The sequence below is a fragment of the Aphis gossypii genome, chromosome 2, assembly GCF_020184175.1.
Source record: "Aphis gossypii isolate Hap1 chromosome 2, ASM2018417v2, whole genome shotgun sequence".
Classification (NCBI taxonomy): domain Eukaryota; kingdom Metazoa; phylum Arthropoda; class Insecta; order Hemiptera; family Aphididae; genus Aphis; species Aphis gossypii.
The window spans coordinates 58,384,377-58,401,035 of NC_065531.1; the positions used below are offsets into that span (position 1 = coordinate 58,384,377).

General features: G+C 24.9%; 1 protein-coding gene across 1 annotated transcript in view; it reads left to right on the forward strand.

Annotated features, from left to right (window-relative positions):
- The first annotated feature begins 3,293 nt into the window (after positions 1 to 3,293).
- LOC114125080 (pikachurin-like) overlaps positions 3,294 to 16,659 on the forward strand; it is a 66,131-nt gene continuing 52,765 nt past the window's right edge. Inside the window, exon 1 of the mRNA XM_027988573.2 lies at positions 3,294 to 3,835. Coding sequence (XP_027844374.1) covers positions 3,688 to 3,835 — 148 coding nt within the window. The 5' untranslated portion in view covers positions 3,294 to 3,687. The remainder of the gene's footprint in view (positions 3,836 to 16,659) is intronic.

The following is a 16,659-nucleotide window of genomic DNA, read 5'->3' on the forward strand; positions in this document are numbered from 1 at the left end:
TAGTGAAAACAAAAATTCTAAAGATTTTTGAATTCATTTTAAAGTAGGTACGCCTATATAGTATCTATAGGTACCATAACGATAGCTCGACTATAGTCGCAACCATGGTTTACATTTTATAAATGATATACCTATATATTTATCTATAAATGAAATATATATGATATATTCATTGATTATTTCTTATAGATTAAGATAAGGTTTGAAATACCTAATTTAAATTTAATGACCGTCTGAAATTGCCATACAATTTAAATAGCTTTGTTGGATAGTCTAATTCCATAGATTTATTGTTAAATTTGGATAAGTGTTAGGTTATGTCATACTTTATAGTACTCATCTTTGAGTTATAAATATTAAATTTTTGATCTTTGTATTGTACTACGAATATATAATTGACAAACGTTTTAAAAGTCTGGAGTCTTGGCATCACATTAAACTGGTAAGTTATACAATTTTGAAAGTTCTTGGTCGTATTTAGAGATTGGTGGAAAATTTATCCAGAAAAAACCATTAAGTTATTAGTTATTACGGTATTGTGCATAAAAGATATATCGTACTCTATCCATGAATATTACTGTAGTATGTGATATCTATACAGCAGATAATTGTATTAAATTAAAGACTGTTAATGGAAAATTTTTAAAGTTAAGTGAACTCTTACTATATATTTTTCATGCTCTTTCAATAACTAAATGTTTAAGGGCTGTATTGATTAACTGAACTATAAGCTTTAAGTAGGTATACAACTTTTGAATAATTTATTGTATGAAAATATAGATTATTCTACTCCATTCTCATTAATTAACTCCAAAGTTCTGCAGCATATCTAATACATATTCACGAGTTCACTTCTATACATGCAACACAAATGATCTTTACTTACACTTATAATACTAAGGCGATTGATGACTATTACTAATATAAATAGGACATTTTGTCAAGTATATTTTAGTTATTATTAAGGTTAATATAATAATTATTTGAAATACATTTAACTAATTATTAAGTTAATTAATTAATTTTGTGCATGAAGAGGTTAAATTATTAAGTTATTAATTATTGTTATGATTTATTTTTTTTTTTTTGAAAATTTACAATTAAATTTATAAATTAAATAATTAAAATACAGAAAGTTTTTATTTCCTATAAAATATATTGGTGTTGTAGAATTATTATGAAAAGATAAATTCAGGTACTTTTCCATTAAGTGCTTATTGAAAGGTGCCTACAAATTTAAAGTCAGTACTCACTATTCTAATGTTTATTATTATTATAAGTTACCTATATTATGATTATAATCACCGCGAATTTCACAATATAAAACGTAAAAAAAACGTATATAGTCATAGTATATTCAATGATTCCCGACAACTTAAAAGCTTATATTATTTATTACCTATCATAGTTATTAAATCGTATCAAGTATTACGCTATGATATTATAATAAAAGTTTACATATATACAAAAGTTCGTGTTATCAATAACTTTCACATACATGATATACCTATGCTATACTTATATATCGCGCATGTTTTTTGTTACTGCGTATATATTTTATATCTAGAAATAGAATGAATATTCTCACTATCCACTTCAAAATTATCTCTTTAATATATAAATTATGTAGAAAAATTTTAGTTTCTTTAATTTTATAAAAGCTTTTTTTACAATACGTTAAAACAGTGCTTGACAAATTTTACCTCAATAATGGATATTAGAGGCATTTGTAGAAAGACAAAATAATGTTTTTATATCGAAGTCAAAAATAGCCAATAGGTCTGTATAAACACTATTAGATGTAGTCAAAAATAATATTAAGATAGGCTGACCAACTATTCTGATTGGAGTGTTTATAAAATAGAAAAATTAGAAAAAGCTGGTTTCAATCATCTAACAGTTAACCAGTACCTATAACCACATGCATTTTTCTAGATAAAACAACAGGTGTTCAACAACAGAATATTGGACGGTTGTGAGGGTCAGCTTAATGGCAAAATAAAAACAAAGGGGCTAATGAAATATTAGTTTATTTTTGGTTTGAGTTTATGTGGAATCAATCTCTTCAAGCGGATCCTTTCGTCGAAATACTATTCAACACATATTGTTATACATTTTCTACCTCGAGTGAATAATTAATTTTATCAATTATTATATTACATTTTATTAATATTACTATTATTTTTTTTTTTTACTATTGTTGGTACTTGGTAGTCGCGATAAGCAAAATGTATCTAGGTAGGTACTTTTAAAAGTTTTTATGCATATAACATGTACAGAGTACAGACTAATATTATATTATTAACAACAATATTGTAAACTATAGCTAGGTACTCAATTACTCAAAACATTTTTCAAGTGTGCATCATGCCTTTTCAGTTATTCAAAATATGCTTAATAATTAATGTGTTTTGAAACAAACCTGAGAGGATAGGGTATCTATAGCAGTGTAAATTATAATATGAACTATTTTATAATATTGTAATCGATAAACAGTAAAAATAAAAACAAAATTTAAAAATGTTCTTCATTTTCGACTTTTTTGAAGTCTTATAGGGTGCTAGGTAGGTACCTATAGTATCCAATGACTTTATAGCCGTATAGGTATCGACGTATTAAGAACAAGGTTATCATCAAACTTTTGGTGTTGAGATATGTGGTCGATTGCGATCAGTTTTCGTCGCGATAAAAGATAAAGAGCGCGCTCGCGGTCATTATAGTTTTTGTTTTTAATTTCGTCGTATTCGCCAAGTTGTCGTCGACCGAAACCTGTTTTTTGCCGCGCGATCTGACATAATGCTCGTTTTACAGTAGTTGCATATTGCAATAAACTAAGAATATTATTCTGATAATTCTGTTGTTAATAAAATCGACCTATTTTAAAGTCTTGTTCGTAGCATAGTTATTATTGACCATAATGTTACCTACATAATTTTATCGGTCGGTCGCTGGGATATTATAGTAGAGTGGTACCTAGTCTGGTAGACATAAAATTATAATAAATTTATTACAGTAGGTAGACACTAGCCAATAAGATATTATATCTATAATACTATTTTATTTGTCGCATTTTAGCAGCTAGCAAGAGTTGCCGCTCGAACCGAAGCGTTCGCAGCGTCTTTGACTCTTGGTATCAAATACGCCCAGACGCACAGGCGCGATGACCGTTATACCTCGGTACATAGATGGCGCGATTTCTAACCACCAGGGGTGGGTGCGTTCGTCGGCGGTCAAAAATAATAATAATAATAATATTAATAATGATAATACGCCTCTCGCGCTTGAGAACCGAGGGTCCCACGAACAGTTGCTAAACGCCCGTAGCACCGTCACGGGAGTTCCGTCGTTCTCGTCGTCGCCGTTCCACCCGACGGGGTAGTTTTATTTCTCAGGTTTTTGTTTTTCGCCTCGCCATAACGAAACAATACTGAATACAATTACTATTCGTTGTGGTGCGTTTTAGTGATGAGTTAACAATAATATTATAGTGTTATAAACGTCACCGTATCTGTCTGTCCTCGTGGGTGTATGCGAGCGCGCATTAAACGTAGTGTTCGAATAATTAAAATAAACCGCGGGCAACGATGACGAGACGTGATGCCGAGAAAAAGCGAAAAGGGCGACGACCATCGGCCGTGTGAATGTTTGGTAAAGAATATAGAGTGACCCTCGCCTACGACTGTGTCTATGCCGATGCGGTGTACAGCGAATAGTATGTATGACTTTCGGTTGTCGTCGGTGTTGTTGGCGACGGTCGTCGTCGCGGTCGGCGCAATGATCGGCGGCGAGTTGTCGGCAGTCGAAAAATCGTTACAGTTTGAAGCGGCGTTTCAAGGTAAGCTTTTCAAAAGTTATAATATGGTTTTAATGGGAAAAAGTACCGAAAGTTCTTGAACCACCAGAATAGCTTTGTTCATAATTTTGATTTAGACACCGTTATAAAATAATGTATTTTAAAACCAAATTTGCCGGACATTCTAAAAATATTGTGCACACAACATAATTTATTTTATTACACTAGTATTTAACTACTTGATTTTGTCTTTGTTGTAAGATAATATCGATTTGTGGATTAAGCTGTTCTAAAATTGTAAGATGTATTATTATGAAAAAAAAATCGTAAATATAGAGGATTAACTTGTGGTATTAACATGTACAATTGTCGTTGATTTATATTTAAACTTTGAAAGAGCTTTTAATGGAAAAGAAGCTTTTTTAAAACATTTGTCTTCCTGTAGTTAAGCTCAATTCTTTGAATTAATCATTCGCATGTCATCAAATACTATTATTACTAAGCATTGGCTAAGAAATGAATGAGTATCTTCGTAATTGGTATACCATATTAACATTACAAACGTTAACAAACACAGAGTATGGTCATTTTGCGATACGGCCACCCTTATTAAAGTATTTAACATTAGAGAATAATAATTATCTTTAACTTATAATGTTAATGTGTCCTACGAATTGTAATGAATGTACAATAATGCTAAATTGAACACTGCTGAAAAATATATGAATTATTAATAACTGGGGAAGTAAAATTTATTTTATATCTATACCTGATTAAGTCATCATTACTCTAGTTTTTAAAGTTTTCATTAATAATGCTAGTCAATCTTACAGCCACATATGTTAAGTGAGAGTGATATTTAAATACTTACTAATAATAGACTGATTAAGGTATTCAAAGTAATTAAAAGTAATTAAAGCTGTAATGTAATATACTAATTAGACTATTAAATATGTGCAAACACTGATACTGATTGAATAATATTTAAAAATTATAATCATAATCTATAGACACATACAAAAATCTTTAATAGATTTCGTAGCACAAAAAATATTTACAGAAAAATATATATTTCCATATAACTATTGAGACCATAATTATATGTTTGTTATGTTCAGAATCTAAAACAATTACATAATTGTAAAAAATATTGCTTTATCAAACAAAAAAAGTTGAGTTATAATATTATATAGATAATAGATATTAATATTAACATAAATAATGTATAAACTTAATACAATAAAATGTTTGTAGCGCTTATGTAATTAATTGTATCCTGTATTATAAAGAAACTAGATTATTTTACGTAAGCTACACGTCATATTTAATCACAATGTAAAATGTTTACACAAGGCGTGTTGTGTATGCAAAATTAATACATACTTATATTGTTGATGAAATGATAATTTAATATTTTAATGTACCTAGTTCATATAGGTTATATTATTATTATTATTAATTTTTATTTTAAAATACTTATTATTTATTGTTGTCGTCTATTTTTTAGGTTAGGTAGGTATTTAGTAGTTAGGTTTCCAAATAAACAATAAAGTGAGATATTATTACGAATACTATTGAATGCTTTAGTAGATAAATCATTGTATTGTCACATAATAATATAAGTAGTTGTCTACATTTTCATGAATCTTTGGTAAACATTACTTGTAATTTTTTTTTGTAAAAGAAAGTTTTGAAGAAAGTTCGAAAACCTCATATAAGCATATATTTTATGTATAAAACGGATTTAACACTTAAACTGACAGTCAAATAAAACACTATCTTTGGGGAAAAATTGATAACACTTAACTTAAAGAAAATTTATATGTTATGTATAATATGATATTGAAACAAGTCATTATGTTAATCAAATAATGAATGCTGCATGATGTGCACGTTATAGCCACAATTTTAGTATATATAGAAGCTTTATCTGTGGCCCTATACGTGTGTTAGTCATTTTGTGGTAGACACTAGAGAGCAACCCCTACTATAGTAACCCATTGATTATTAATTTGATTTAACAGTTCGTTCAACAGATTTATTTTTAGCCACCTGTGTACTAATAAACATCACTCTCGCTTATTAATTTATGACGAATATTAAAATAGTAAAAAGGGTATTTTAATTAAATTTGTCAGGAGTACTGTAATAATTAGCAATTCAGTTTGTTTTATGTATCCCAGAGTGAATACAAGTATAAAACTATAAAAATATATTAACATATTAATCAAACAAAAAAAAAAAACAATTCACCTAATCGTACGTATAGTATTTTTCTATTCCATATTTTTTAAATTAATATAAATTCATTTTTACAAAAAATATATCAGTATGTTAATTATTAGGTAGGTATACATATTAAATTTTGATTCTTAAAATGCACTGTACAACTTATTATAAAAATGACTAATTTAAATTAATATAGCATTTATTTTAATAACTCTTAAATTGAATATTATTTTGTTATACATATTTAAAGTATCTATATACCTAAATTTTAAATTATTTTGTTAAGACAATCGTTATACTTAACATTATTGTTTTTAATTTTATAAATAAGTTATAAAACTAAATATTTTATATTAATAATATATACGATAACAATTGTTCTTATTTTAATTTTAAACAAATGTGTTATTTTTAAATCCATTTCATATTTTAAAATGTATACAACAAAGTTCAAAATTTAAGATAGAAAGTTCAAAATTCACGTAACTATTACAATGTGATGTTATGTATATAAAAATATAAAATACAAAAATGTTCTATTCACTGTATAATAATCAATAAACATCACGCACAGACATAATATGATAATGGTTTTCAGTGGAACGAGTACTTTCTACCTATTGAACTTTTTAGTGTTTAAATACTAAATATATATACGACATACGTATTATACTTCACATGTACATACGATTATAATTGTTAGAAATTAATATTTGTAATGTACTTTTTAAAAAAAAAAAACATTTTTCTTCAAATTTATTGTTTTACAAAAAAATGAATATGAAATATTTTTCAAAGAAACTTGAATTAGTCTGAGAGGTTAGAGAATATTTTTTTTCTTTCCTAATATTTAGACTTCTATCAATAAAATATAACAATATATAGAACATTTGTTTTCTTAGTGTTAAATAATAATTTAAAAAGTACCATAGTGAAGTATATACAATATACATAGAAACTTTCCCCATTCTGGAATATAATTGTCTATTTCAGTTATATTGTTAGGTAGTTTAGATTTTAAAAACCAAACTTTTACTAAAAATTTAAAACAAAATAGAGATTGAAATATATGGATTTTACGTAAAAAAAAATAGTAAGAAATGTTGAAGGGAAAAACTTTATTGGGAAAGAAGTATATTTTAATTGATACCATTTGACTAAGCCTTGTTTTTTTTTATGATTTTCTTTCTGTTTATACACTTGATTATGAAATGTATAGATTTGATTATGATATGTATATTATGTATATGTATCAACACATGGTATTCATTTATTTTATTTATAGTAGTAAAATTAATATTTTAACCTAATTTTAATCTATAACTATTTCTATGTATTGTTCGATATTTCATACTCCATACATGTAAAATGTCGATTGGCATTTATATCTTTAGATAAATGAAAAAATAAATATATTTAATTGAGTAAAATATAAACAGCAATATTCAATTTTCTTTTATAGAATTTTATAAGGTGAATACAGTTTAATTCTTTTAGTGAATATATCTTATATAAAGACTGATATTATGTCCCATTCTTAAATTATTGACACAAATTGACTGAAAGTTTGATTTTGTTTTGTAAAATAACATAATTTATAAACTAAACAAGTCTACTTCCAGAAACTTTTCAAAATGATTAAAAAACACTTTTATGGTTTGAAATTTATACATACTACTATTTTGAATTTGTATATTTCTATAAAATATATTCTATATGTATGAACACCACTGATTATATATCTATAATCTATATATATTTTATGAAAATGTAATAATAAACTTAACCACGTATTGACTTTTTTGCGTTTTCCCTACAATTGTAATTTTTATATTCATAATAAAATTATATTATATTATTTTAAATAAAACAAAACTATATTTGACATAATTATGTACGAATACTACTTAAATTTACTTATTATGTGGTCATTATTACACACATATATATATATATCAAAAACCAAATAAATACAAATTACAATTTTTATGGAAACAATTTATTTCAAATACATACCGATTTAACACATAATTTTTTAATAATTCTGTAAATAAATGAATACCTACATTTTTACAGTTTATTAAAAATTAATATGTAATTAAGTGTTTATAAGTGTGATAGGTATCTGGATTATGAGTATTTTTAATTAATGTAACACTATATTAAATAAACTTCACATCAACTGAGAAATTTAATTGCAAGAAAATAATTATCATAAATATACGAATAACTCATTTTAATACATTTTATTGGATTCATATTTTGAGAAGAAAGTTTCCTCAAACTCATTAATTTACTATCATTATAATTATTGTGCATTAATTGTGTATTTTATATAGGTACTTTTCTATATTTAGGTACCTAAATCTCTCATGGTAATTATTTTCTAAGATAATATTCTATTATAGAATGGGTAAGTTTAATTATAAAATTAAATTATTATAATTTGTAAGTACATCACTGTAGTATATAAGATAGAATAAAAGTACTGTAATATTCAATTAACTTTTAAAATCTTCGAATAAATTATTTTTTTGAAACAAATAACTAGAACAAATATTCGTATAATATTATGTTAAATAATTTATTATAAGGAAAAACTTTTTATTATTTTGAATTTGTAACTACTTCTTTGTCGTTATCTATTAATAACATTTGTACTTTATAAATAGAAACAATATATAACGTATTGTATTGTTATATTGATTATTCATGTAAGTTAAAATAAGTTATTTATTATAAGTATCATAGATAAATAAAAAAAATGTATATTAACAATATCACTGATAACTCACTTAAAAATTAAAACATCATAAAAACAAAATTACAAATACTAGGACAAACTTCTTACTTCTAAATTGTAAATAGGTCAATTCAATCTAATATTAAAACTAATAACATGCATTCAATTCTACTAATAAAAAACAGGTTTCATATATTTATTATGTAATTAAAATATTAAAATCTTTTAGGAAAAATAATTTTATTTCACATCATTACTTACTATCTTTTCAACGTTTGTATCATAATATTACGAAATTAAAGTTATTTAATTACTTTTATTTCAAGTAAAAAAAAAAAAATATTTCATGAACATTATTTCATGCATTATATACTATCATTAATTCTACAATTAGTTAACAACCAGAATGTGTTATTACTTATTTGGTTAGCGTTAGTTTCAATACATTTAAATTATAATAGAAATGATTTATGAGAGGGCTCTTAAAGTTTTTTTTTAACGAAATAGTTATGGGTGGGTAATTCATTATATACGAAAGTATTACTATGTTAGTTTGTTCATTTTGTTTTGAATTTAACAATGCTATTTAACAAAACTCTATACTATACTAGGTATATACATTTTAAAATATTCATGTGGATTTACTTTTACATTTTATGCTTAAATATGAGTATTTGACCATACCCAAATACCCGAAGTACGTTTTATTTAAATTATCTGAACTAAACATTTTTTAACCTGTAGTAGTTAGACGACCAAAAGATACTAATTGACAGATGTTTAAACAATAAAATAAATCACCTGGAATGTACATGGAATTTAAAATACCTACACAATAGTATGTCTGATTTTCTTTTAAAATTAAGGTGATATTAATATTTATTTAATGTCAAATATTTAAACATAGGTATGAATATTCTAAGTTCCTTAAATGTTTAATGGATTATTTCATGTAATATTCTTATTTTTCATTCTACCGAAAATATTTCATTTCTACCAGGTATCTAATATATTTTATAAACATTTATGGTTAACATATTTTCTAGATGTTTCTCTTTCAAAATTTATAATGTGTAGAATAAGTTGGATAATGCGTGCGATTGTGGATATTATGGTCTAAACGCTGTGATTTCTGAATCTATTTCTGCTGGGAACATAAGGATAGGAAAAAGTTGGGTATCCGGACAAAACGCTACATTCGAGCAACAGGTCCGTATAAATTATACACATTTAAAAAATTTGTAGGTGGTGAATAAGATAAGAGTATTGTTGCAGTAGGGGGTTAGAGAAAATATGCCCTTAGAGGCGGCAGTAATACACGACTCGGGCAGAAGGTCGCTTGCAAACTCAGTGGTGTGTACTCAACATAATATATATATATATATATATATATATATATATATTTATATATACATATACTTGACACCCTTCCGTAGTTTCACGAATACTATCAACAGCGGTAAAACGATGGTGGTGGGTAACGGAGGGGGGCGGTGGCAGCGGCAGCGGCAACTTGTGTATTGATTAACAACAATTGCTCAACGGTGCGGCGGCCGTAGAACGCTCCGAACACATCTATACACATTTACAGTCTCCACCTTGATCACACTTATGACTATATTTATAGACTATAATATTTGCGTGTGAAATATTGTCCAATATATTATATTCATATTTAATAATAATGCGTACAGTGTACATTGTACACATCATTGTTTGTTTTAAACATTCGTCTTGAAATTACAAGATAAAATAAAACACATCATTATATCATTAGACCGACAGTCGTTATACAACACATCCAGATTTATGGAGAACGATATGATACCGATTTACCATAAACGATGCCGTACCCGTTTACGATTAGAGGGAGGGAAGATGAGGAATAATTGAATTCGATTGGTTACTGACAACGGTAGTGGCTGTAGATGGAACGCGATAAAGAAGATATATAAGTTAGATATTTGGCCGAGGTTGGGAACAAAGAGGTTTTAATGAAAATGGATTTGGTCCAAAAGCGTTTAATTTCCGTCATCATCGCTGCCACCGCCGTTATTTTACGATCTTTCAATTTGAACTCATTTGTTTGTACGAGCTGAAGACTTGTGCCAAGACACACGTTTTGCCGTCAATTGAATTATTCAAAACTCACAAAAATAAATCTCGATGTCTCATTTTTTTTGGAAAAAACAATACCCTATTTTGGTTTTTTTAAACCTTTCTTTAAAAATATATTTTTCGTTTAATTTTACGATGTCAACTTGATAACACGTTTCTACATTCAATTTACATATTTTATTTTCATTGTTGTGTGCTTTCAACTAAATGTCTAAATGTGTAGAGCGATTAAAACCCAGATAAATTAAATATGTAAATAATATTTTAATGAAGAATCATAAACCTAATACCTAATTCAGGTGCCTATTCTTTTTTTTCACATAAAAACTTATTATCCTAATAATTAGAAAGAGTAAAATTTAGGCAATTAAATAAACTTATCTAATTCATAATAACACTATCCTTATATTTACTAATTTTAACACTTTACTATCTTTGGATTAAATTTATAAAACTCAAAATTACAAATAAAATTATTTATTAGATGCAAATGTTTTGATTTACTAGATATATTATAATTCTTATTCGTAACCTAATCGAATGACTAACTTAAAAGTCGATAAAAATACACGCTTCCAGTAGTTCTACCGGGAGGTTGGATTTAGCAATCTTTTTTCTAAATGCTTTTTTTTAAATTAAAATCGTCAATTTTCAAAATGTAAATAGTATGTACAACACAATAATTATAGAAAATTACAAATGATTATTATACAGTATCTATATAATTTTTCAATAATTTTTCAATAATTTCTCTATTAAGTATTATATTACATTTAGTATTATATTGTATGATTATTAAAATAGTATCCAAATACTTAAGTAATAAGTGCATACATTTTCTTCTCGGTTTAATATATAGACTTCTGTAAAGCGATCAACGTTTAATATAGAAACACTATGTATTCCAAATTTGTTTAATCAAGGTTTCTGGATATAAAGATGACAATATGTTATAAAACAATAGTGAAAATATTTTGTATTTTTTGTTTGATATTCTGAGTACCATTTGTAAAAAGTTTTCAAGTATTTTGAATACTCGCTTTCAAACGGTACTTTACTTATTTATAGCCAAGTTTATTCTTATCTAGAGAAAATGAGATATGCTAATATTTAGATATATTATCTTGCACGAATATTAAATCGTTCACAAGAATCTATTTGGTTTCTCAGCTGAGTTTTCATTGTCTAAATATTGCCACAATAAATTCGTGCACTATTGATCATAATAGGTACATAATTTATCATAATTTAATGTTAGATACTAAGTTATTTGAGTATTTAATAAATTTATTATCATAAAACAATAAATGAATAAAACTCAGTTTTCAGATTATTGTAATACATATTCGAATATTTTTATATAGAAGTATTGCATAGTACATAAATTATTTTGGAAAATAAAATAAATTACTTATTTGTACTATCGTTTTATAAGTAATAAATAATTAAATTTTAAAAAATATCATTATTATTCATACTCTACATTACAAAAGGAAATGAAATAATAATCAATAAGTTATTGACTAAATAAGAAATAAAGTTAAAGACCCAGTTCGAACACATGTATTCTTTAGTAACTTATACATTTAAAATTTAAAATTTAATATGAATAAGATAAGTTGCAAAAAGACAACTTGTTAAATTTCACTCAATTCGATGCAAACAAAATATGGTTTGTTTTAATATGTATTACTACTATACATTTTGAATGAAATTTTATTAAAATTATATTATTTAAAAGAATAGTGATGACTGATGAGTAGACTTCGTATTTTTTTTTAATGAAGCATTTTTAGAAGTAATTGTAAAAAAAGATGTATGAAAATATTAAAAAAATAATTAATGTATTGATTATATTAAGGAATATAATGAAATATAAAAAATTTCATAGATACTCATATTGATAACATGAGTTTTCATTTTAATAATAAATTATCAATAGATACAGTTTTCTTCTATGTTCATAAAAAATCAATAAATACTCCCCCCCCACACAACATAACCACATGATCTATATATGTCGTCCTCTAGTCAAAAATGTGGATTATTGTTTATAAAAACTATAACTTCATAATAATATAAACGTTTGATTATTTTGATTATCATAACAAAATTATTAAAATCAAGTAAGAATTTTTGACTGGTTAAAATTGTATTATTAAAAAATTAATTTTTAACTTTTATTAATTATATTAATAATTTTGTAATTTTCTGGAAACCTAAGCTTGCCATTTATAAAAAAAAAAATTCTCCTATCTACTATCTGTGTTATGTTTATAATCTATATATAGGTAGCTATAATTATTGAAAATCTTCTTTTAAACTAAAAATTGATGGATAAAAAACTCATAACAGTAATAATATATTATCATACTATCAATGCAATATACAATGTTCGCTTTAGTCAAAATCAACAATTGTAATCCATTTATCCATATTTTGTTGACAATAGTATTAAACACCAGTATACCTAATACTACATATTTTGTCTTTGAAAACCGATTATATTAGTTCGTGTAAATTATTATCATTTTGGGTAACTGCTGTGCTTACAATAAATAATATATTGTTTAACAGTTGTTACATCAATTATTACCCTTTGAAACTATACCAAACTCACGGTTTTAATTTTACCCAAGGGCCCAGATAACTACATATATTTATTAAATACCAAATCTACGATACACTACTAAAAAAATTAATGAATTAAATTATTATTGTCAGTATTTACGAACATTAATATTAATTATGCTACCTATATAGTATAAATACGAAAACAAAATCTATACGTATACTTTAATATCGATCAATATGTATATTTGATATCATAGAAATTAATCTTAAAGATACAATTACTAGGTATAAACATTCATCTCACTTCATTAATCTCATTGGTTAATCAAATTTGGTAAGAATTAGTTTAAGTAAACTTTTCAGATCATAAATCTGACATAAATTAATGAAAAAATTTAAATTCGACATTACTATCGACTTGAAATAAAACGTCAAATCAAAATTATAATTTCATAAAAGTTTTGAAGTACTCATTATACTGAAAAATAATTATAATAAAATTTAAAAAAAAAAATACATCATTGTAATATCATTTATCACTTTGCTCAAAATTAATTTTCAAAATTATATAAAAATAAATTAAGTTATTATTTTTAATTTCACTATTTTATGTAATATTTGTTTATCTAAGTAATAGTCTATATTCAGAAACAAAATTTTACATTTATTTATATGAAATTGATATATCATTAATGAATAATTTTAATCTAATCAAATAAAATGAATACTTTTATTTATTTATATATTTGAATAAAATAATTTATAACATTTTTATACAAGCTTAAGTTATATTAGAGTCAAGTATCTTTAGGAGTGACATATTTAAGGTTAATTATATTGGTTTGAAGGATGAAGGAAAATCGGGTGGTTTGCTAATTTTTGATACAACTATTTCAATTGATATTTCACTTTTGTAACAAAAAATATGATAAACAAATTATTATAATAAATACAATAATTTTTTTTTCGGAAAATGTTTAGTTACTTTGAATGTTATGAAATCGAATCTAGAAGACTTTATTTTGAGAATATAGAGATATTATGTTAGACGTCAACAGGAAAATATGTTTTACAGGCAAGCAAATTAATTTTAGCAGGCACTTTAAATTTAATAATTTGTGTATATTTACGACAATATATTTAGTTTAAAAATGTTTATATTTTACAATATTACCTACTTAAAATCATTAATTATATAATTTTTTTAGCATTACAGTACGATAAAAGTATTGATTTTTATTATTATTTGAATATATAAATTACATTAATTGCGTGATAGCTAATAGTTTCATTTAAGTTACCTTAGAGTAAGATAATATATTAGGTATTATTTTCAAAAAAAAAAAATTGTTCGTGTTATGTAGATAAATATTGAAAGACAAAAAAACGTAGACATTTTGTTAAGCAAATATAATTTTATTTTAAAGGTAGGTACAGTAATAATTATTAAAATAAAATAATAATACACATCTAAATTTTAATAATAAAAAAATAATAATGATAAAGTATTGTAATAATTTTTAAATAATTGTTATTGTACAACTCACTGTATTATTGTAATGCAAATAATGTAAAATATTAATTTAACTACCTAGTTAATCTGAATTAATAATTGAAGTAAATATAATTAACAACAATAATAATAAATTTTAATAGTAATAAAACTGGATAATAAATGTATTATTTATTAGATTCGTGTTTTCGTTTCATATTTCATGATTTAAGACTACAAATAAATTGTGTATGAGTGACTATACTATACCTTGGCAATACATTAATGTCCGGATATATGACCACGGGTGGACGAGCTGTAGAATATTCTTCCACCCCATATAGTTATATCACTATTTTCTCATATAGAATTAAAGGAACGAAACCTCCATTCAATTTAAACTGAAATATTTCATAAGTCAAAGACTTGAACTTGTTGGCCAATAAAATGAATGTAAGTTGAATTATTTTTTGGTTTTATTTTTATTTACTTTTCTTTGGTAATATTACGATGCGAAGGACGTTACATTATTTTTATACTAGCAAACGGATCGATCGTCCATGCTAGTAAGCGCTTATGATATGTTAACCACCAGGGTGTGTAGATAGCAAGTATACAACACTATAAGTATAAAATTTAAATGTCATTCCTAAAAATTATATTTGATAATACATCACATAATAAAATAATGCCTTTATATTTTAATTTTAAATAATGAGCGGAGCTGTAAATTAATTTATTTAACAATGAAGTGTGTCTTTTTTTGTGGCAATAAAATTGCCTAAGACCCAAAATCCTTTTTTATACGGATTACTCAATTACGTCATGATAGTATTAAACAACTAATCTAATTGCACCAGATTTCGATGTTGATACATCATTTAATAATTTCTTAAAAATTATAGTTTTAATGATTTATCATAGACATCGTCTATTACCTTATGTTTTAAATGATTGTTTAATTTGAGTCTATTTAATATTTTAACAGACTAACTTGCATGGTTATACTATAGCATATTTAATATTTTGTTTTTATTATTTAACTTAGTATATGACTTGAACTTAATATATAACTTGACTAAATTGTTCAATACAACCAAGGACGTAGATTTATAATTTTTTTAATAATTTTTGAAACAGAACAATGCAAAATGGTTACCAACACATAATCAAAATATATACTAACCATCGTATACATTCATTCCATAAGTTTCAAAGTATTATTCAATAGATAATTCTCATATTGATTATTAAATTAGACACTTATAGTTCGTATACAACAATATTAAATAACTGGGACGTAATTAATGTAGTTGTATAGGAAATCCGGGACGCAATTCGTATGCAGCCTAAAGATTGAAGTATTTTTTCTACCATAAATCGTATACACAAACATAAAAATGACGGTTGCATCATTTTTATGTTTGTGTATACGATTTACAGTAGAAGAAATACTTCAATCTATAAATTCAAAAATTACTTTTAGTAAAAACTGAATCTTTGTCTTGTACTTTTGGGAGCTGAAATTATAGAAAACAATAATTTTTAAGCAAAACCGTTTTTAACAGAATCATTTGATTTTTTTGATTATAATTCAAAAATAAATTACAATAAAATATTGAAGTTTTTATCAATTATTCACAGAAAAATTTAATACACAAGGCTTATTTTCAATATATTTTGGCTCTTTTTATACTATTAATAGTTAAT